The 20,081-nt window shown below is 43.0% G+C and overlaps 2 protein-coding genes across 4 annotated transcripts in view; one reads left to right on the top strand and one right to left on the bottom strand.

The window, feature by feature from the left end:
* si:dkey-94l16.4 (transcription factor 20) overlaps window positions 1-12,449 on the top strand; it is a 12,451-nt gene extending 2 nt beyond the window's left edge. Inside the window, exons 1-6 of one of the 3 annotated variants that reach the window (XM_054601610.1) lie at window positions 1-387; window positions 1,468-4,175; window positions 8,170-8,263; window positions 9,053-9,105; window positions 9,255-9,322; window positions 11,220-12,449. The exon at window positions 1-387 is cut by the window's left edge and continues 2 nt beyond it. In XM_054601610.1, coding sequence (XP_054457585.1) covers window positions 1,473-4,175; window positions 8,170-8,263; window positions 9,053-9,105; window positions 9,255-9,302 — 2,898 coding nt within the window. In that variant the 5' untranslated portion in view covers window positions 1-387; window positions 1,468-1,472 and the 3' untranslated portion in view covers window positions 9,303-9,322; window positions 11,220-12,449. Of the gene's footprint in view, window positions 388-1,467; window positions 4,176-8,169; window positions 8,264-9,052; window positions 9,106-9,254; window positions 9,323-11,198 lie in introns of all 3 variants that reach the window. The other 2 variants (XM_054601609.1, XM_054601611.1) reach the window with 2 other exon arrangements.
* Window positions 12,450-17,298: 4,849 nt separating this feature from the next.
* bsk146 (brain specific kinase 146) lies at window positions 17,299-19,046 on the bottom strand. Its single transcript, XM_054601847.1, has 5 exons — window positions 18,875-19,046; window positions 18,553-18,755; window positions 18,128-18,319; window positions 17,679-18,045; window positions 17,299-17,615 (listed from the first exon to the last, which is right to left on the bottom strand). The coding sequence occupies exons 1-5, from the start codon at window positions 19,044-19,046 to the stop codon at window positions 17,299-17,301; spliced, it is 1,251 nt and encodes a 416-aa protein (XP_054457822.1).
* Window positions 19,047-20,081: the final 1,035 nt, after the last annotated feature.

The raw sequence follows: 20,081 nt of genomic DNA, 5'->3' as shown, positions 1-20,081 counted from the left end.
AATGATTCCGACAAAGGTGTACACTAGGCTGATCCCCTGCTAACATCTAAAGGAATAACGCGTTCAGTCATTTTCATTCTTTTGATATGAGGTTTTATTGTACTTTTTATGATTATCATTTCAATTTAAAGACAAAAAAAACACTGAAATGCACCAATAATCATTTTATTATGGAGGGGAATCCGGAAGTTTGAGATTATACTCAATCATCTTGACACTGCTGCTATCAGAGTAGTGTGTTCCTGGAAAGTGAGGATCTTTCTTTAATTGGGAGCTGCCTGTGTCTCCCGTGTTAGTAGTATTCGTTAGAGTGGACGTGTTGTTGAGAAAGATGCAGGCTCAGACCAATTCCTAACAGGACGTTTTAAAACGATCCCTCCTGTCCGGGTAAGTTTGGCTAAACGGCGCAGCGCATTACCGTCACTCTGCCTTTGTTTCACCAAGCCGGGCCTTGCCCCGCTGCGCACCGTTCTCGGAAATATAGAGAACGTGTTGCCAAACTCCACAAAAAGTGTTCCGCAATGAAATAATACCTTGCATCTCGTTCAATTTTGTGATATAGTAGAAAGCAAAACATTATTCCTTGAACCACATAGATTCTCTCCTCAATTCGGCGTGCATGTAATACGGCAAATAACGCCTTTTAAAGCCAGATTTTACCTTTTTTAAACTGGGTTGGCCATTGTACTCGCACAAAGTTAATGAGTCGTAACGTTCGTGGGCGAAAAAATATGGACCCCTAAGCTGTACAAGTTGGAATGTTATAGTAAAAATGAGTGTCTTGGGAGAGTAGACCTAGCCGAAATGAAAAAAGTGACCGATATCTATCAGTAGAAGCTGTAAAGGCAGTTTGGTGGCGCGTGACTTTCTGTCTTTTAATTAAAATTGCTTTAAGTTGGCAAGTATTGTATGTAGTCCGGCGTACACGAGCGTTACCGGGGCTAAAACGGGCCTAGCTAGCTACGGTTAGCTTTGGTTAGGCTAAGCTACCTCTCTTAGAAACCATGACCTGTTACCGTTGGTGGTAAGTCAGCCGGTCAACTGTTGGCTTTAAAGACGTTAACGGTATTCACTGAACCCAGCAACCGGATATTATGAATACTCTAAAATATGAATGTAAAACTGTAAAATACCCAAATCGTAAATTGCTAATCAATGCTATGTTCTCTAACGACATCCAAGCAAACGCCAGTTTCCTGGCTAAGGTCAACGTTATGTCTTTAGCTGTGAGGGATGAAAACATATTGAATAACAAAGTGACATCTCAAGGTGCTGTAGCTCAGTGGTCAAATAACTTCTTCTATGTCACAGAGTTCCTGGAAAAGAGTAATTGTGTAGGTTAGATAAGAGTTTTTGACCACAGTAAAAAAGGAGTAATCCTAATAAAATGCATCCTGTGTGTCTTCCTTGACAGAACTCATTCATATAAGCTGCACCACATTATTTTCTCCTCTCCTTCCATTGCAGTTGTGATGGAGCAGCCACCTGGGAGCTTAGATGACCTACAGCCTCAAGACCTCTCTACATCCAGCATCCCCGCTGTGATCGACCTGACCAGGAAGGGCGAGGAATGTGTCCTCAACGGCACCCCCCTCGATGCTCTGCACATAGTCAAGAGCCCCGGCTGGTACCCAAACTCGGGGACCAGCAACCCCGGACTACCCTTCTCAGAGACCGGCTCCTCAGAGACCACTCTCCATTCGGGGGATCCAATTGAACCAGACAATGCCTTCTCTCACACTACAGTCACCCTGTCCTACGTGAGCAGGTCTCACGTCTTCTCCTCTCACGACTCCCTGTCCCGGCATTCGCCCCTGTACGGTGTGCCGCCTATCAGCAAGTTGTCCCTCCACTCCCCATGTGACCTAGATAAAGGGCTTGAGGAGGAGACTGGCTATGCACCCAACCAGCACTACTTGGAGCAGGTTGATGGGCCCATGGACCTCGCAACTCAGACGCACCTTTTTCAGTCATTGACTCAGGCTCAGGTGGGACCAGAGAACGATGATGGAGTATGTCTAACGCAGGAGCCTCGGGAGTTAAACGGGGGAGTCATTTCCAGTGGCAGAGACACACACAAGCATGGAAAAGGCGAAGAGGATCAAGGCCTTTTTCTGAAAAAGGGTGAGGGTTTGGAAAATGGACAGGTTGATAGCTGCTCGAGTTCAGGAGTACGTGCTGAATCCTCACCGAAGACGCTCATCTCTGCCACAGGGGAGGATGAGGAGAGGGGCAGCTTTAAGGGGCTCTCTCTCCCGTCTAAGAAACAGGACCCAGCGGTTGTCTTGAACAGCATGGGTGCTAGAGACCTGTGCTCACGAAGCAGGGAGTACATCAGTCCTCTTGAGGACCCCGTCTCCCCCTCTGCCACCTCACTGGACAATGTGGAGGATGTGTTTGTCCTGCCTCAGGCCTCCAGCTCACCCAGCGGTGATAACTCTTATCTAGAGACATTTGATGAGGTTGTGTTGGATGGCTTGAGGACAGAGGGGGGCATTCAGCCAGGCTCTGGCATAAGCGATAGCCCCACAAGATTAGATTCAATTGCTGGGACTACGCAGCCTGTCAGTAGACGGAAGGCGGTGTTGGAGCCTTTGATTGACTTGACAGATGATGTTTGTGTGTCAGATGTTTCAGAAAACAAACCCAAGATTGTCACTCCTCACATGAACGGGAATGCTAAGGCACTACAGAGAACTTTAAAAGAAAAGAAGTTGCCCATGCGGTCTGGCAGAGGTACAAGATTAGAGGCTATAGTTATGGACATAAATTCCAGCCGGTATAAAGTGTCAGGATGCATACGTACCAATAAGAAAGCAAAGGCTTCCCAGTTGCCGGCTGGTGTTTCTGAGTTAGCCAGTCCTAAGAGGAAAGAGACCCTGTCAGCAGAAAAAAGGAGAAAAAGAGGGAAAGCGCCTTTCTCAGTGAAAACGAGGAAACAAAAAGCAGTAACTTCAATGAAAAGGGGTAAAACTAATAACATGAACACTGACAGTTGCAAAGACTCTACCTCTGATTCTGAAATCAATCTTTCTAAAAAGTCCAACGGCAGCACATCTTCAAAAAGCCCTCTGTATTCTGTGCACAAGAAGTCCAAGAGAGGGCCACAGGATGTTTCCCACCCTCCACATGACCTACAGACCAGCCCTGTGAGGTCAAAGAGAAAACCACACTCAAGTCAGTTTAATGTGCATGAAAACTCAGAGGAGCCAGAGCATCTATCCCACCCCGACCCCTCAGTGGAAACTCATATGGCAAGATGTACCCCACCACAATCATCAAAATCTCCAAAGAAAAGCCAAGGCAAAGGCAAGGCCACAGTTAGCCAAACATCTCCCACTAGCAAGACCAAGAGGGCTGGTACTCGCAAGAGAAGGCAAAAGAAACGCACATGGAGCCAGTATTCCTCCATTTTCTCCCCGAAGGAGCCTGAGATCAAGTTGAAGTACGTCAACTACAAGGAGGAGAAGAGGGACTATCGGTTGGACAGTTTCTCTCCATTCATCCGTGTGGAGCATCAGCAGTCAGCATCATCGCTGTGTACTATAATCAACTACCCAGAAGAGGTGAGGACACAACACAAGAGGGGCCAACAGCAGCAGGTTGTCCTCTGTGGCTTCCTTTCTGCAGTCGTACCCAGCACTTCCTGTTTGCAGCTGGGCCGGGCATCCACACACTGCCTGCAGCAGCGCGCTCTTGTCTGCTGCCTGTGTGGACAGGCGGCCAATGCAATGGACTTAGGGGACCTCCATGGACCCTATTACCCGGAGGGATACCAGCCAAGCACCAAAAGACCAGCAAGCATGTTGGGCCTCAAAGAGGACGAGGACGACTCCAGCGATACAGACTCTTCGTCCTGCCGTATCAGAGGCAGGGGGAGGAAGTGTGCCATTCCAGCCGCACCCCGGCCCCTGAGGCCGGCAGCTCAGCCGAAGCAGAAGGGTCTGGAGGGCTATCGGTGGACAGCTAACCATAATGGCAGCCCTGCAGCTAAGCGGGCTCGGTCAGACGGCTGCTCTGCTGATGTGGAGGACTGGTACAGCCCCCCTGTGCTGCCTCTGGAGCCCTGTGAATACTGGCTCCACGAAGACTGCGGCATCTGGTCCGCAGGCGTGTTCCTGGTGAAGGGCAAAGTTTATGGACTGGAGGAGGCTGTCAAGGTGGCCGAGGAGACGGTAGGCACTTTAGCACACAATGTGAATTTCTTGTTCCATAATTCCATGTGAATATGTGATTGATTTGTTGAAGAAAACATTCAAGGTGATAATGAATTGATAGCTTGCCTGTTTACTTGCTTGTTCTGTAGGCCTTTAGGATACTAATACTAGGGCTGGGCGATATGGGAAAAAGTTATATTTCGATTTTTCCCCCCCAAAATTTCCGATTTCGATTTTATATCACGATATGAACAAAATCACCATTTTTGTATAATTTCTTTTTATTTTCTGGTAAAAAAGAAAATGTAATACACAAAAACAAATGTAATACACAAAAACAGCTTAACAAGCTCTTAGGTTTCACAGAACAAATTCTAGCAGCTTTAAAAAACAACAACGAAAAACATGAAGTGCATTTAACTTGTGCTGCAATGAAACAAAAAATTGTGCAATACTGTTTCTCACAAGTTGCGAGCAAGGAAGACAAGTGTATCCACCATCTCAGGTTTTAAAGCTGCCCTGTGGCAGGTCACAATGTTCCCCCCTGTGCTAAATACCCTCTCGGAGGGTGTGCTGGTTGCAGGGATGCACAAATAGTGCTTTGCAAGGCCGCCAAGTCTTGGGAAGTTCCTTTCATTCACCTTCCACCATTGCAGTGGGTCCATCTCACTGTCTGCATCTGCTGCTGTCAAGTAGTTTTCGAGTTCCCGCTCAACACTCTGTCTGTCATTGAGTGCTGGACTGGATTCTGGTTTCTTAAAGAAGCTGCCCAATGACTTTTTTTGTGTCTTCAGGGGAGGGGGTACTGCAGCATCTCCTGCCTCTGCTTCCTCTGTTCTGACTGAAGTGGAGCAGTCCTCCAACATCTCAGACACTGCTCTCATTTTGATGGCATGAATGTTTTCTGGCTTAATGTATTGTGTCTTGAAACGCGGATCTACCAAAGTTGCAACATCCAGTAGTTCCTCAGTGTTCGGATCGGCATACTTTTCATCCAGGTATGACATGACTGTCATCTTCAATTCTTTGGTGAGCTGTGTTTCATCGTCGGATGGCTTGAGAATCTGTGTTCTGAAAAGTTGCAGCATCGGCTTGAGGTATGACACACTCACATAATTTTCACTGGAGAGTGCATCAGTGAATTCCAGTAGTGGATTCAGGGCCCCATGGACAGATTCCAGGACATCTAGGTCTTGCCATGTAGGAACCAGTTGTCTCGTCTTTTTGTCTGCTCCCAAGACCTGAGCGATAGCTTTCTGCTGCTCCAGCATCCTCTCCACCATCTTCTGACGTGAACCCCACCTAGTGGGTGACTCAGTCACTAACTTGTGCTGGGGTAGATGAAGCTCTTCTTGAGCAACAGCCAGATCTCTCTTCTTCTTCCACGAATAGCTGAAGGCAGCCACTGCTTTCTTACACACACCCACAGCACGCTCCACTTTCTTGTGCTTTCCGGCTTTCTCTGTGGGGTGGGGGGTGGGGGACAAACAAACAAACAAAAAAAACAGAATAAGAAACCAGTATGAATATTTCTAATACAGAATAGTGCACATGAGGGGCTGGATATTCAAGACAGTATTTTTTAAATTAATAGACAAGGGCATGAATCCAGCATAGTTTGAATACCAGTTTATAATCTTTTGAGGTGGCAAATTAATCTTTGAGAAATAAATAAAGCATTTTAAGGGTGGCCTAATAAACATTATGAAGAGAAGGCCTTGACTCTCATTGTAAAACGTTCTTGTCTTTTTTCTTAAATAATAGTTTAAAAAAAATATAATAATGAACATTCGTTTTTTTCATATTTATATGACCTGAAAATACAATTAAGGTATGCAATTCTGCTATTCAACTTACCAACAGCTGAGTGAAGTCGGTGGCCAAAACACTGTAGGCGAGTCCAGTTGTTGAGGGTGGTTGCTTTTACTATATTTGCTCCACTATCTGTGGTAATGCAAACTTGTTTGCTTTCACTTAGCCCCCACGAACCAAGCGATTCTGTCAGCCCTGATGCAATTGCCTCGGCAGTATGGTCTTCAGGAAAGTATGCCGTTTGGAGGCATTTGCTCTTCATAGCCCAGTCTTGGTCAATATAATGAGCAGTGAGGCTCAAATATGGTTCGGAAGTTCGACTTGACCACAAGTCCGATGTGGTGGCGAAGTATGCCACAGCCCGCAGGTCCCTCTCAACCATCCCTCTGCACTCCGCATACAGGTGTGGGATTGCTGTCTGCGAGAAGTGTTTGCGCCCTGGGAGTTGATAACGAGGGTCAATCACTCTCATTAGGTTTTTAAATTCTTCCCTTTCGACAGTGCGTATTGGCAGCATGCCTTTTGCGAGGAATTGTGTGATTGCGTGTGTAACGTCTTTGTGTCGTTTCGATGTTTTTTCATATGGCGCGATGCTGGAAAGAGCGGACATTATGGTCTGTTGATATGGCTTCCTTTTACTGGTGCTGGAGGAGGGGGCATTACCTGTCTTGCATAACTGTGCGTGCTCTAGTGGGTGGCATTGTCTTAAATGCTGAAACAAATTGCTGGTGTTTCCTGTTTTAGTAGCTACGTTCCTTCTACATATTTTGCACAGTGTATTACGCTGTTGTTCGTCCGACTTCAAATACCCAAAGTACCTCCAAGCAGCCGAACTTCTCAGACCCTTCTTTTCAACAATCTCCTCCTGGGCAGTACTATCATTTAATTGCTGTTCAGAACTCCCGTCTACAGAGTTCTCGCTCATTTTTAAAGTCTGAACTGTCTTGCTGCAAACTTAACTGCGGCTTCGCGCTGCTGCTAGCTACACATGTGTGTATGTTGTTGTGTCTGCACAACCAAACGTGATGTGGCTCGCTGTATTCGCGGGTCTGTGAAAACATTGATTTTTTTTATTTTTTTTGAAGGCGTCGGCTAATCGAACGTCTCATTTAAAACCGTAGAAAAAAATTACATCGCGATTAAAATCAAAATCGAAAAATCGCCCAGCCCTAACTAATACACTCATATTATTAGTAGCTATCATTTTGCTATTATTATTTCTACTACTGCTTTTACTACTCATTAAATGTATAATTTCTGTCATATGCATTGACTCTGTTGTAATTCTTTGTTGTTCATTCTGTACTATTACACTTCTGTCCATCCTGGGAGAGGAGGTTGTGTATTGTACAGATTGTAACGCCCTCTGTGGCATTTGTGATGTTGGACTATACAATTGAAATTGTATTGAATAATAGATTTTAGATGTTTTATCAAATCATAGCATGAGTAAGCATGGTTAATTGACAATTATGTCAGTTATAAAATATTATTAATTATACCAACAATGTATGTAAACGTGGATCGCACATAAACCCATTTTCACACAGTAGTTAAAAGGCTAGTCTGTACTGCAGGTATTACAGCGGGGCATTTTACAAGATGTTTTTCTTCTTCTACAGGGGGGGGTAAAGTAGGGGGGCCAAAGCCCCCATGAAGCCTCTTACGTTCAACCGTTGTCTTAAATAAGAAAGGGAAAAGAATTCCACAGCTGATCAATGGGTGGGAGTAGCAGTCATTATTATTATTATTATCGTCCATTAAAACAATGAAAACAAAAACCGTAACATTTTAATACGAACATCTCATTACTCCGTTGTAAGCAGGACTGGGACACGTAGTTGAATATTTTAATTATGACATTTAATCGTTATTTAATACATTTTGCCAATGCACTGATAAGTTAAGGGTTTTAAATATTGTTTTCTTTTAAGGCCTTGAATGAATGCAGTATTAAATTGTTACCAAATCCAGGTCAGAAAATACTGAGGCCTGGATTTGAGCGTTAAATGTTGGTGCGCACGGATTAAGCATAGATTTGTGTGTTCGCTCATTGTGTTTTGTACAGCAGAACACTTTTGCATCGCTGTAGACCTGTGGCCGTTGCTTTAAAAGCGACATCAGATTTTCTAGTATCATGCATGCTGTTGGCAGACGCATACCTGATTTGTTCCTTCGGCCTTTCCTCTGCTGTGTTTAGAAGTGCTCAGCGTGCAGTGACCACGGTGCTACACTCGGCTGCTTCTTCAAAGGCTGTCCCAATAAGTACCACTATAGGTGTGCTCTGGAGTCTGGTAAGTGCTGCTCTCTGCCCTCCGTCCCCACACATCACATCTGTGTGCACATTTACAGGTGCAGCGTGCTTTTTTGCACTAGTTTGTCTTTAATCTTAAAGGGTCAGTTCACCCAATTTATTTCGATTGGCATCTAGCCATGAAGGTATGTCTGGTTTCATTCAGTGTTAGATTCTGATGCCTCAACATAGTTTATGTTAAAGTGGCCCTATAATGCTTTTCCACTTTTCCCCTCTTCTTTAGTGTGTTATATAGATTTTTGTACATGAAAAGGTTCGTAGAGTGTAAAACCTGAAGTCCACGCCTAAAAGGAGTTACCCTCCCCCTGAGACACTGCTCCTGAGCTGCCTGAAATGGAATTGATTTCTCTCCTTCACTTCCGTAACTTTATGAGGTCATAATGTTACGGAAGTGACGTAAAACTGCTTCCGCCTAGTTCGGCCCTCAAACAACAAAAGAGAGAGACGGAGCTGGAGCTCCGGAGGAAGAGTTTTTTTAAAATGTAAAATGTTGACAAATCACAACAGAGCGGGCTAGCTGACCAATCAGAGCAGACTTTGCTTTCTGGAGGGAGGAGCAAGCGCTACAACGGAGCATTTCAGAGAGAGGGTGAGAAGAGGTGCTGCAGGACAGCCAGGATGAGAAAAACAAGGAGGATTATGAGCATTAACACATGTAGACATGTAACTGTAACTTTAGATTAAAATGATCACTTCCGCTCAGCTTGAACCTGCACATTTGGGATGAGTCAGTGTGACATCTTTAACTCCTGTTCTGCTCTTGTTCTAGCAGACTGTGTGCTTATAGAAGAAAACTTTTCCATGAAGTGTAAAAAGCACAAGGTGAGTAAGTGAAAATGTACCAGCTGATTATAATATGTAGATAGTAGCTGTGGTTCTGCTATTATAGACCTGGGATTGTGCTTTTTGAAAGATATCATGTGTGACTGTACTATTAGCTTAATATTTAGTGATTCCTCATTCATCCCCAGACCAAGACATTCAAATCCCCTCCAGGGAACCGATGGAATGACAGGTGACAGAGCAGAAACCTCATGAGGTTAGTACATACCTGCTCTGCTTTCATGTGATCTGCTGCTCTGTAGAAACTTCTGTTGGGGTTTTGGGAGTCCAATGAAAGATGTGGGAGGTTTTTTGAGCTAAACCCATACTAGGGATTAAAAGTCTACATTTGCCAGCCTCTGCTGCTTCAATGTTTTTTTTCTCTTGCAAGTTCTTCAACTTTAAGGCCGTGCAATACTAGATAGCTATAGGCCCTTTTTCTTAACATCCATTCTGACTGTCATAGCAGCGGGCAAAACAGGTGTGATTGATATTGGTATTTCTGGTCCCATTCTATTTATCGTGTCGCAGCCATTCCAGTGAGCAGCATCAAAATAACAGCTTTATGGAACAGAGCCAGAATTGATTTTATTAAAGGTGCTAAATTTGATATTCACAGCAATAATTTAACAGCAAACAACTATTATTTGTGTAAATATGTATATATGTATGTAAACATATAGTGGAGTAATGGCTATCTGAGCAGAGAATGAAGTCTCTCTTCCTCTGTGTGTTGTAAACATTGCTTTGTTGACATAGCCCGGCTGGCTGCGCATGATTTTAGTGCATATGAGTGCATCTGTGCACGCCACAGTGGTTACCTCACTGCTGCCGCTCTGTTCTGCTCTCATACGACAGTTACAGCTGATAACACCGTCATGGTCCATTTAGAGTCAAATGGACCATAAAGCAGAGTATGCTTTACGGCGGGGCTACTGTGATTGACAGGTCTCTACCAGAGACTTATACGGTGTCTCTACATCACTCCTCCACATTCCAAATATGGTCGCTTCTACAACATGGCGTCGGTGAAATCGAACTCAACGCTTCAAAACTGAAGTCCACAAACCAATGGATGATGTCACAATGACTACGTCCACTTCTGATATACAATTTCTAGTCTAGAAGGTGTTTCTATAAGCGGTTCTCAAGAACCACAGGCCATGTATTCAGACCATTCTGAACAGGCAGGTTTTGAAATGGGCACTGCACTCGTTATTGTCAACGTGCTGAGTCATGGCAACAAATTCTCACACCGATGCTTCAAATAAGGCAACTTTTTCACTAAACCTCTAACTGAAGCTCTACGTACCCCACTAGCATCATCAGTGACGGCGTGTATGCGTGTTACATACTTTATTTCTTTTCAAAATAAACTTCCATCTCTTAGGAAGTTTAGGATAAGAGTTTTGAGAATTTGATTAACGTCTCACGTGACTAGAGACTCGCATGACTAGCAACTCAATGGATTACTGAGTGACTAGTGACTCACGTGACCACCGAGTCACTATGGAGTGACTAAGGACTGATGTGACTAGTGACCAGGAACTCACGTGACTAACAACTCTGTTAACTAACGATTGACATGAGAAAATGTCCACTTTACTTTAATTGTTGCATGGGACATGGACAGCGTCCTGTGTTTGTTTGTCCAGCCCGCCTGCCCTGTGTGGACTATCACGCGGTTTACCCTATGTCTGTTAATCTGCCAGTAATGCAGGTGTCTGCGTGACCTACACACACTAAACGTGCGTCTGTGGTAGATGCTGAGGAGCACTGACCAAGCTGTTGGGAGACAACGGGTTGGTCATGAACATCTTAACTGTTCTTTGTAACTTAACTGTACGCTGCAACTCAAGCACTAAATTCCTATTAAGCCACGTTGAATTTAACATAGGTGGCTGGTGTTTAGGGGTTAATGGATTGAAAATGTAATGAGAAAACCAAACATTAAAAAGATAGAGACAGAGAACATATGTAGCTAAAAGTTTCCGACAGCACCCTGACGGGATGCACATTTTCTCCAGAACAAACAGAAATGTGTTCAGGTGAGTCTGTCACTTTGAAATATGTTTTTCTTTTTATTCATCCAGACATTCACTTGCAACATCCAGGTTGGGCTCTCCTTCCCCATCTGTTGGTATCCATGGCAACATTGGACCAGGGATCCTCTGACTGACAGCTAGCATCCGTAAACCTTAACTTCACCCTCTGCTCTTCAACATCACTGTTAACCACTGTCACCGAACCTCCCTCAGTCCAGTCTGACGGTACTCAAGACACACGCCAATAACCTCCGCTGACTGGGACGTTAAGTCATATGCTGAATTCATCATTTGTGTTTTCACTCTGTAGTTATTTATATAGATTATTTTGTTCCTGGATTAAATATGAACAATCAAAGATATTTAATTTTTTAAGGATTTTGTAAGTATTTGATTATATTTGGTTTATTTATTCCTGGAGTTCTCTTACAAGCTGTAAAAGAGGTTTGATTGTGTTTTTAAGTTATTGGTAAAGCCGTCCAAAGTCAGTCGAGGAGATGCTGGTCGGTGGAGCTATGACACTCACTGAACAAGGCACCTGATTGGATGTTGTCAACACAACAGAGGTCCGTAGTAAACATACCACGATGCAAAAGTCCAGTCTAAACCACAGCCGGACACCTGCACTAAATGTTGGGCCCAATTGATGTCATTGAGGGGACTGTTTGTTTTAATGTTTTATGCAGAAAGCACTTTGGAGTTCACTCCACTAGGGGGACCAGTGAGGCCCATAAAGCATGTATCCATGGTAACAAATCCACACACGCACACCAAAATGCCCTTATCCTGGAACAGCACGTCTATTTCATTTGTGCCATCCATATGTTGTGTGTATTTTATATATTGGTACGGTGAAATTTAACGTAAGTTGTTTTCAATTACAGGCGGTTGTTCACATTGTACCAAAAACAGGTTTTGGAGTATGTTTTATTCTTATAAAATGTTTGGATTAAAACAAAAAGTGTGTTTAATCTCAGGGCTGGATCTCAGATATTCTAATGATTTGAATAATGTTTTGTGACTTGGCTTTTGGGCTGGTTATGTTAACCCAACGTTGACTGGAGCCATGATACGTGTATCAGGATGTGCTTATCTGCTCAGATGCACACCTCATCACATTCCAACCCCTCAGTGTGTCTGTCAGTGCTCTGGTGACATAAGGGTCTAACATGGGACTTGGACTGCCAACTCATGGCACTTTTTTTATGGTCTTTATTTTATGCTATCTTTTTGTACCGTTTTGCTCACCTCTGGGAGCATCAGAGGTCATGTCACTGTCAAAAATAAATATTTTGTTCAATGTTGTGGTTTTCTGTAACAGATTTGTGTTTTGGGGGACTGGTGGAAATCTCTTATTTTACAAATCATTACAAAATAAATGTTCTGATAATGAACTCCAAACTGACCAATGTTGATTAGAAAGGAATAAATACAAATTAAAGACTAGTTGTACACATTTTAGAACTAATTGTTAAAAATCGCACAGTTTTAAAAACTAATAAGTAATTCATATTTAGAGCTGCACTAGTTCTTATTAAGTATGAACTAGTGCAGCTCTAACACTTCATGTTCACAGCGGACATTGGGATTCAGCTGTTTCTAATATTAACACCAGCTCTGCTCTGTTCAGGTGTTCCAGGACACTGAAACGGAAGCAGCTAAATTAAATAGCAATCATTTGTTATACCCCTTGGCTTGCACTACATGTCAAAATGTTTCACATTTAAATTTCATACCAACACCAAACTGGGCGGTTCCCCTCGGTTCTATAGGGCCCTTTAGCCTTTTAGGCTCATTGTTTGATGCTACTGCCCACAACCTACCAAATAGCAAAGTTGGAGATAGTTGAGCACATAGCAGCTAACTGATCACATGACACTTTAAACATTTGGGAGCAACCAAGAGAAGGTCTTTCCACTGAATTCCTGTCTTTGTCTGAGGAACATCTTGAGAATGAACCAGGTAGCTGCTGCTTCTAACACTGGCTTCTTCAATTAGATGCTCAGTAATAATCCAAGCTCAATAGCCAAGTGGGCTGAAGTTAGCTGTGGTGTCTGTGCATTGGTTCAGTCCTGAGGCATTGTGGTTGCTCTCTCTAACAGGAGCTGGCAGACGTTGAACAGGCTGGGGACAACACCAATTAAAAATGCTGTTAAGAAATAAAGTGCATCAAAAGAACATTTCTAAAAAATTCTAGTATTAAGTAGTCATATGACTCATAATGTCTTATTTGTTTAAATATTCATCTTTTAAACATTACATTTATATTAAATTTAGCTTTCTTTACTTTTTTTCTGAGGAATAAAGAATATACAATATTAGCTATCCAATTTCCGTAGGGGTCTGATGTGGACATGCAATATATTGTAATATATTCCTCATCTCCTGGGATGCGACAAACTTAAACACTGTACTGTACATATAAACTATTAATCAATTGCATCTATGTCCTGATACATCCTAATGCGTCACAGAGGACTTCTGGGGAAAACAACCCAATACCAAAGGTCACTGCAACAAGAATTCTCATTTTATTGACTAAATCTCAGTTTACAGGAAGACAGTTGTATTGCAAAGACAGAACCGGTTACGAGTTCTAGTGCTGTGGTCATCTACTCACTAAAACTCCACCAAAAACAGGATGCTTTGAAATAAGTCACTGTACAGAAAGACACTGAAACTCCATTACAACACATTACGTTATGGATGAGGTGAGGAGGCAGCAGCTACTGATGGAAGAAAAGGGAAAGTGACTGGCAGAAGAAGCATAGTTCTCTTAATGTCTCATCCTCTCTCAGGTCAGCTGCAGCAGACCCTGGAGCAGTAACAGGAGTAAGATGTGTTTCATCCCAACACACCACCGTACCAGAATATTCATTCTCTCATTCTGTTGTCTTATTGTTGCATCATGCAAGAATCCACTTATATACTGAAAATCAACTTGTTTCTTTAGTTTTAAGTATAAAGTGAACTTGTTTGCCTCTTTGTAACCTCTTGGCCATTGTGTCAGAAATATTTCAAGCAAATAAATCAGCATTGCAACAAGTGCAATTATCTCCCCCAGATTTTTGAGTGATGGAACAGTTTTCATTCGTTAACTGTGGCACAGAAACTTTTCTGTGTGGCAGAATCCTCACCATGTTGGATCATTCTCTTTCCCTCACTCAGACATCAGTCACTGCTCAAGAGTCCACATTTAAATACAGTGCCAACGCCAACATCTTATGCCTTGTCTTAAGGCTATTCCACTGAAATTCAGTGGCAGTAGCCTTGTTCCCACAACATGTGTGTTTTTTTTATATAAAAGAACTCCACAGGGCACCCTTTAATATGACTCTTACACAGCATATGAAGAAGTTGGCTAGCTAACTTAGCAATTTGCAGGAAAAGTCCCGCAAAAGAACAAAACCAAAGGATGATTAGAAAAGTGACGGCCAATTGGGAGATCAGGCTTTAGTTTCTATTCTGTTCACTAGGGCTGCTAACTATTAACTGTTACCATTTGACCACGACCAAATAAATCATTTTCAATACGTAATGAATTGACTGAATTCAAAATTCTCTGTGTAATAGTGCAAAAGGAAGAAATACACTCACTGATTTATTGCCTGTCCTGTTTTCTTATCAGTAAACCACACAGCTGTTGTTGTCTATGCTAACGCTAAATTGAGGAAACTAGGGCTGTGCTCAAAGGATAAGCATGACGGCAAACAAATGGCAGAAGTCGTGTGGAAAGAATTTGTATTTGACACCATAAATGGAAAAATCATATATTTAGGTGAAGCTGTTTACTGAAAAAACAGTGAACAGAATGTCAATTTTGCTGTGTACTTTTATCATTCAACCAATTGGATTGTGTTCCATGTCATTTGAATTAACAAATTACGTGTTGATTCTCTTTTTCTTTTCAAAAGGTGGCAGCCCTAGAGGCCATCACTGCCCCCCCTTGGCTCAGTCACAACCAGATTCACAGGATGTTTCACCTCTAAGGAGACTTAATGGTTAAGATGGCCGTTCGATTCACTGAAGCTTCATTTACGGAAGAGCTGAGGAGGAGCAGGAGGCTGGTTTCAGGGTGAAAACAAGAGTGGCATGATGAGGTAATGTTCAAGCCTGAGTCCTCTCTTCATACAGTCATGTGATGTGCTGGAGCTCACACATAAACGCTGCAGAGCCACTGCTGCTCACAGCTAGCTGATGGAGAGCAACCGGCATCGGCAACCGGCATCGGCAACCAGCACGGCTCCAGTGTCCGTATCAGGACTGTCCTTTGTTCTGAGTCAGAGGGCTGCCAATGAGGTCAGAGATTGTCACAAAATGTAGTAATTTGCATACTGGCTCGCTGATCCGGGAGCAGCTTTGATGAACATTATCCAAAGTGATTCTGTAAGGGTTGAATGGAGTTTAGCTGATCCTCAGCCAGGTATGTCCCAGCTGAGGCTGCTGACTCTCACGAGATGAAGGAACATATTATTTGCAGCTATTTCTCTAGGGAGTACTACAGCTTGTGACAGGAGAAACACTGAGCGGGTTTTCACAACAGAGCTTAAGCACATACAAGTTCATGCAGAGTTATGTCTGGAGAGCTACAAACAAGGCGCCCATTCCTATGCATGATCCCAGGCTTTTTTTTTCTTCAAACAGTTTGGATAATATTGAGTCCAAGAAAGAAATGGATTTGGTTTTTTTCTGTTCATTTTGAAAAAAAACCACTGCCACACTACTTCACTAAAGGTGGTAATTAAGAAGCAAAAATGAAATGATGTAATTCCTGTGGTTTAAATTCAAGCCTCTCGCTCTTTGTCCTCATGCTTTGCTTCCTTTCCGTTCCTTGAGGTGGTGAGATGAACACGCCATTAATAGCAATACAAATACAATACACTGTTAGAAACTAATTGTTGTTCCGATTTTTTAGTCCTTGGAAGACTCAGGAGATCATATGACTCAGGAACATAATGCAAGAAATTGTGCTACAGCAAAAATTCCATTTGACTTTTCTTTTTATCCTTTTTTACCGTATATTTTTGTAAAGCCGATTTCAATTCTTTTTTAAGAGAATTTGAGCTACTCATGCAATAAAAAAAAGGGTGACTCTTTAACATTTCTGTGATTTTTTTCTTCTTCAGATTGGACTGAAAATGTTGAGGGATTTTTTTTGTCTTTTCTTTTCACAATACATTTTGCTAAAAGTTTTGAAGAAAACATAAGCTGTACAAACTGAATTTAGAGAGTGAGAAGGAAATCGTCTTCCACAAGTGAAGTAGATAAGTTTGACATAAAGAACAGAGACATCATAAGCCTTCTCTCAGTCTAGTCCGTCGCTCATGGACATACTGGTTTTCTGAGAATAGTGGTCAAACCTCATACATGATATACAACTATTCATACCAACATGTACAGCCGTGGATTTGGCACAGCTACGCAAGAACACCAAAACACAATGTGAAGTCGAAGGATAACCAAGAAAGCTGCTTTTCCAAAAAAACGAGAAAAAATAAAGTGTACTCTTTTTTTGATTCAAATAAATAATACAAATCTTAAAAGCAACATAAATACACCTCTTTAGGATTACACAGAACACACAGTACTACACACAACAAACACAATCACACTGTCACATTTTTGTGACGCAACTAACACAACCACCGCTCGCTCGTTTGTGTCTTACAAGGTATCACCTTGAGCTCTGTTAAGTCTTCTTCAAAAATACAAATCCTTTGTCCTTTGTCTTCACTCAGAAATTACACCTGGTCACGTCCTGAAGAGATCACACAGCACTCTGCCACTTTTGTGTCTCCATTTGCTTTTTTTGCTGGAAGTATTGCTTTAAGAAATATATTTTGGTCTTTTGGTTAGTTTAAATGACAGCATCTCTATTGGAAGCAATTTTCCCTTCTGGTTTTCATGAAGCTGTATTTGCACGTCATTCAAATCAAAGTGTAAATTGGGCTTCTCACTTTGACCAAAAATCCTACCTCATGAGGAATGTATGCATTGTACAAATACTCTATTGTGTGTGCGCTTCCTCTCCGAAGACATTTAGAGCAGGGTACGCCTTAGTACTCATTGTCTGTTTTTGTTTCTTTTTCCGTGCATACACATCTACGTGGTTGAACGAGAGGTATAACGCAGTAACGTTATGACCAACTCAGACGCAGATCTCAATGGGCGTGGTCACCAACATGCGGCCCCCTGGAGAACTGTTCTCTCGCGGTATTCGATCGTAACTGTTGGTGGACGACACGGAGCTGTTGGTGGAGACGGACACGAAATGGTGGCCGCTGCCTGGTTCCATCATCCCGCCCTTAGCACCGCCCCCACTCCCCCTCTCCACGGCCACCAGAGACATGGGAGAGAGAGGCGAAAGCGGGGAGAGAGGAGATAAAGTCTGCTGCTTCATCCTCTCTACAAGGAGCTCCTCGTCTTCCTCCCCGGATGAAGATGATGAGATAGTGCCGTCCACCTCTCCCCGTGCCCCCCCTCCTCCAACACCAACCCTCTCTCCACCACATCCACCATTGCCGTTGCCATTGCCGTTGTTGTTGTTGTTCTCTGTGTCCAGCATCCAGGAGTGTCTGAAGTAACCGGAGACCTCTTTGACAGAGCAGCGGCGGTCCTGTTCCACAGAGAGCAGCCGGCGGAACATGCAAAGGGCTTGGTCTGTGAAGCGTCTCCATTGGGACGGCACCGTGTTCGTCCTCCTCTTCTGCCAGCGAATGAACTCCTGGTAGAAGGAGTCCGAGGGCAGCGCCTTCTCCCAGGGGAAGTTTCCGGTCAGCATGCAGAAAAGCAGCACGCCGAAGGCCCAAACGTCAGTGCTGTAGTCCACGAAGAACCCCTCGTGGCGGGTCACGTCGCAGAGCTCCGGGGCCGTGTAGGGGATGGTGCCACTCACCTGCAGGAAAAACTCCAAAGATCAACTCCGCAGTCCAAACCACACGCAGAGATTAGACGTCATAAACAGACATGGTACTCACTCTTTTCACAGGTGAGCCAGCTCGGCGAGTCATACCGAAATCTGACAGTTTGACCTTGCGGCACTCTCTGTCAAAAATGAGGATGTTTTCAGGCTTGATGTCCCTGTGGACCAGCTTCTTACAGTGCAGGTAGTCCAGAGCAATGGCTACCTGGTGCACACAGCGCTTTGCCAACGCTTCAGGAAGACCGACCTAAAGGGACAGACAGAGGGACATCAGAGTGTAACTTACATACGATATATTTACAAATGCAATATGCATCACTGTGCAGGCTGATCTTGGATTAAAACAAATCCACTGATCTAATTTACACTCAACTGTGTGTTAACCTCTTAAGAACTTGTCAAAACAGTATTTTAAGTCCTATACCCAAAAACCATGATGCAAAGGAGCAACAACCAGAATAGAGTAGGATGGAGCAGCACCTGTGGAGGAATGATATCGAATAGGTCCCCTGCCAGAGCGTACTCCTGTGCAAACACATAGTAGTCGTCTGTCTCGAAGGCAATACCGAACATGTTGATGATGAAAGGACAGGGGGACAGGTAGAGTGAGATGCTGTACTCTCGGAGGAACGATTTCAGCTTGGTTGTCTTCTTCTTCAGGAACTTCAGTGCCATTTTTGTACCTTATGGGTGAAATGCAAGAAAAATCACAGCATAGACGTTTGTGTAGTTTCTTTTCTGCCTATTTAGAGCAGCAGGATATTGTTTGTGAGTACATGTGTGTGTGTAAATGTCCCCTCACCTCTGATCTTGTGGATGACCAGGTCCACCTTGCCGTAGGTGCCCTTGCCTAGCTCCCTGATCACCTCGTAGTACTTGTTGACTTCCAGCCTCTCCAGGTTCTGGGCTGCGATCAGCTGCAGCTCGTCCAGGAGGTCCATGTTGGCTCGAGACACCAGTGGAGAGGAACTCATGTTGGGGACTGTTTAAGGGGACGGACCAGATTAAAGAGCTGGGGAATTGATGCTCAGGTGGGACGAGAACAGCAGCAGCTAACAGCTGGTGTCACTGTACACAAAACGAGAGAGGAAACACATTTTTGAATTGGTTTATAAAGGAAATTGTATTCTAATCCTTATTTGTAATATTATTATCAAATTTGTTTATTATTTTATTATTATTATTAATAGTATTATTGTTGATTTTGTTGTTTTAGAATTTCGGTGGATTAGATTAATTTTTAATAAATTACAGATCAATATATATCTTCATGTCATGTTTATGCAGAAACCTACAATGACATTATACATTAACACATTATAATAACACAATATCATTATAAATAATCATAATTTTCATCATAATTATTAACAATGCTGTAATCATCACACAGGTTGCAATATTAAAAGATGAATACAATGCTACTAACTAAATAAATACAATTACATTTATATATGAAACAGATTTCATGTGATTGTTCAGATTAATCATGTGGAACACCATGTTACAAACGAACATTTTGCCCATGAAATAAAAATATACATAATTAGAAATGTATTATTATCAAAAAAATGAAAACAAGTGATGAGATTACAGGTGTGTTTGTCAAGATGACAGTACCAGGTTTTCCTTATTAGACACATTCACTGGCACTGTGTCCAGTTGTGTGGAGGGCAGGCAGTTCCATTCCAAAAAATATGTTTGTGATGGACAGACACATGGAAGAATCATACAATTTACACAAGAGCTGTTCTGGGAAGGGTGTGTTTGAAATACTGCTGATGGTTCTCAAGGTCAGCGATGGACAGCAAGGCTTCCATGTTACAGCTCACAGTCTGGAAATACTAATTATCTGCAGTGAGGGCGTAAGTTATTCTAAATGCTACTCGCCAAGGGCAATGCCAGATCTGAGCTGTGAGCTGAATCACACGTATACACACACACACACGCACACACACACACAGCCAATAACAGTCCTTTCTAGCGAATCCATTCCTTGCTGCAGTGTG

Source organism: Anoplopoma fimbria, chromosome 7 (assembly GCF_027596085.1).
Source record: "Anoplopoma fimbria isolate UVic2021 breed Golden Eagle Sablefish chromosome 7, Afim_UVic_2022, whole genome shotgun sequence".
NCBI classification, from domain to species: domain Eukaryota; kingdom Metazoa; phylum Chordata; class Actinopteri; order Perciformes; family Anoplopomatidae; genus Anoplopoma; species Anoplopoma fimbria.
This window is presented reverse-complemented; position numbering and strand designations above follow the sequence as displayed.

Excerpts from the sequence above, each read along its gene's own strand:
- bsk146 (XM_054601847.1), bottom strand. The coding sequence starts at position 19,046 with ATGAGTTCCTCTCCACTGGTGTCTCGAGCCAACATGGACCTCCTGGAC. Across the intron at positions 18,320-18,552 it reads TCGATATCATTCCTCCACAG|GTCGGTCTTCCTGAAGCGTT; the intron begins GTGCTGCTCCAT and ends CTGTCCCTTTAG. Across the intron at positions 18,046-18,127 it reads CTGGCTCACCTGTGAAAAGA|GTGAGTGGCACCATCCCCTA; the intron begins GTGAGTACCATG and ends TTTTTCCTGCAG.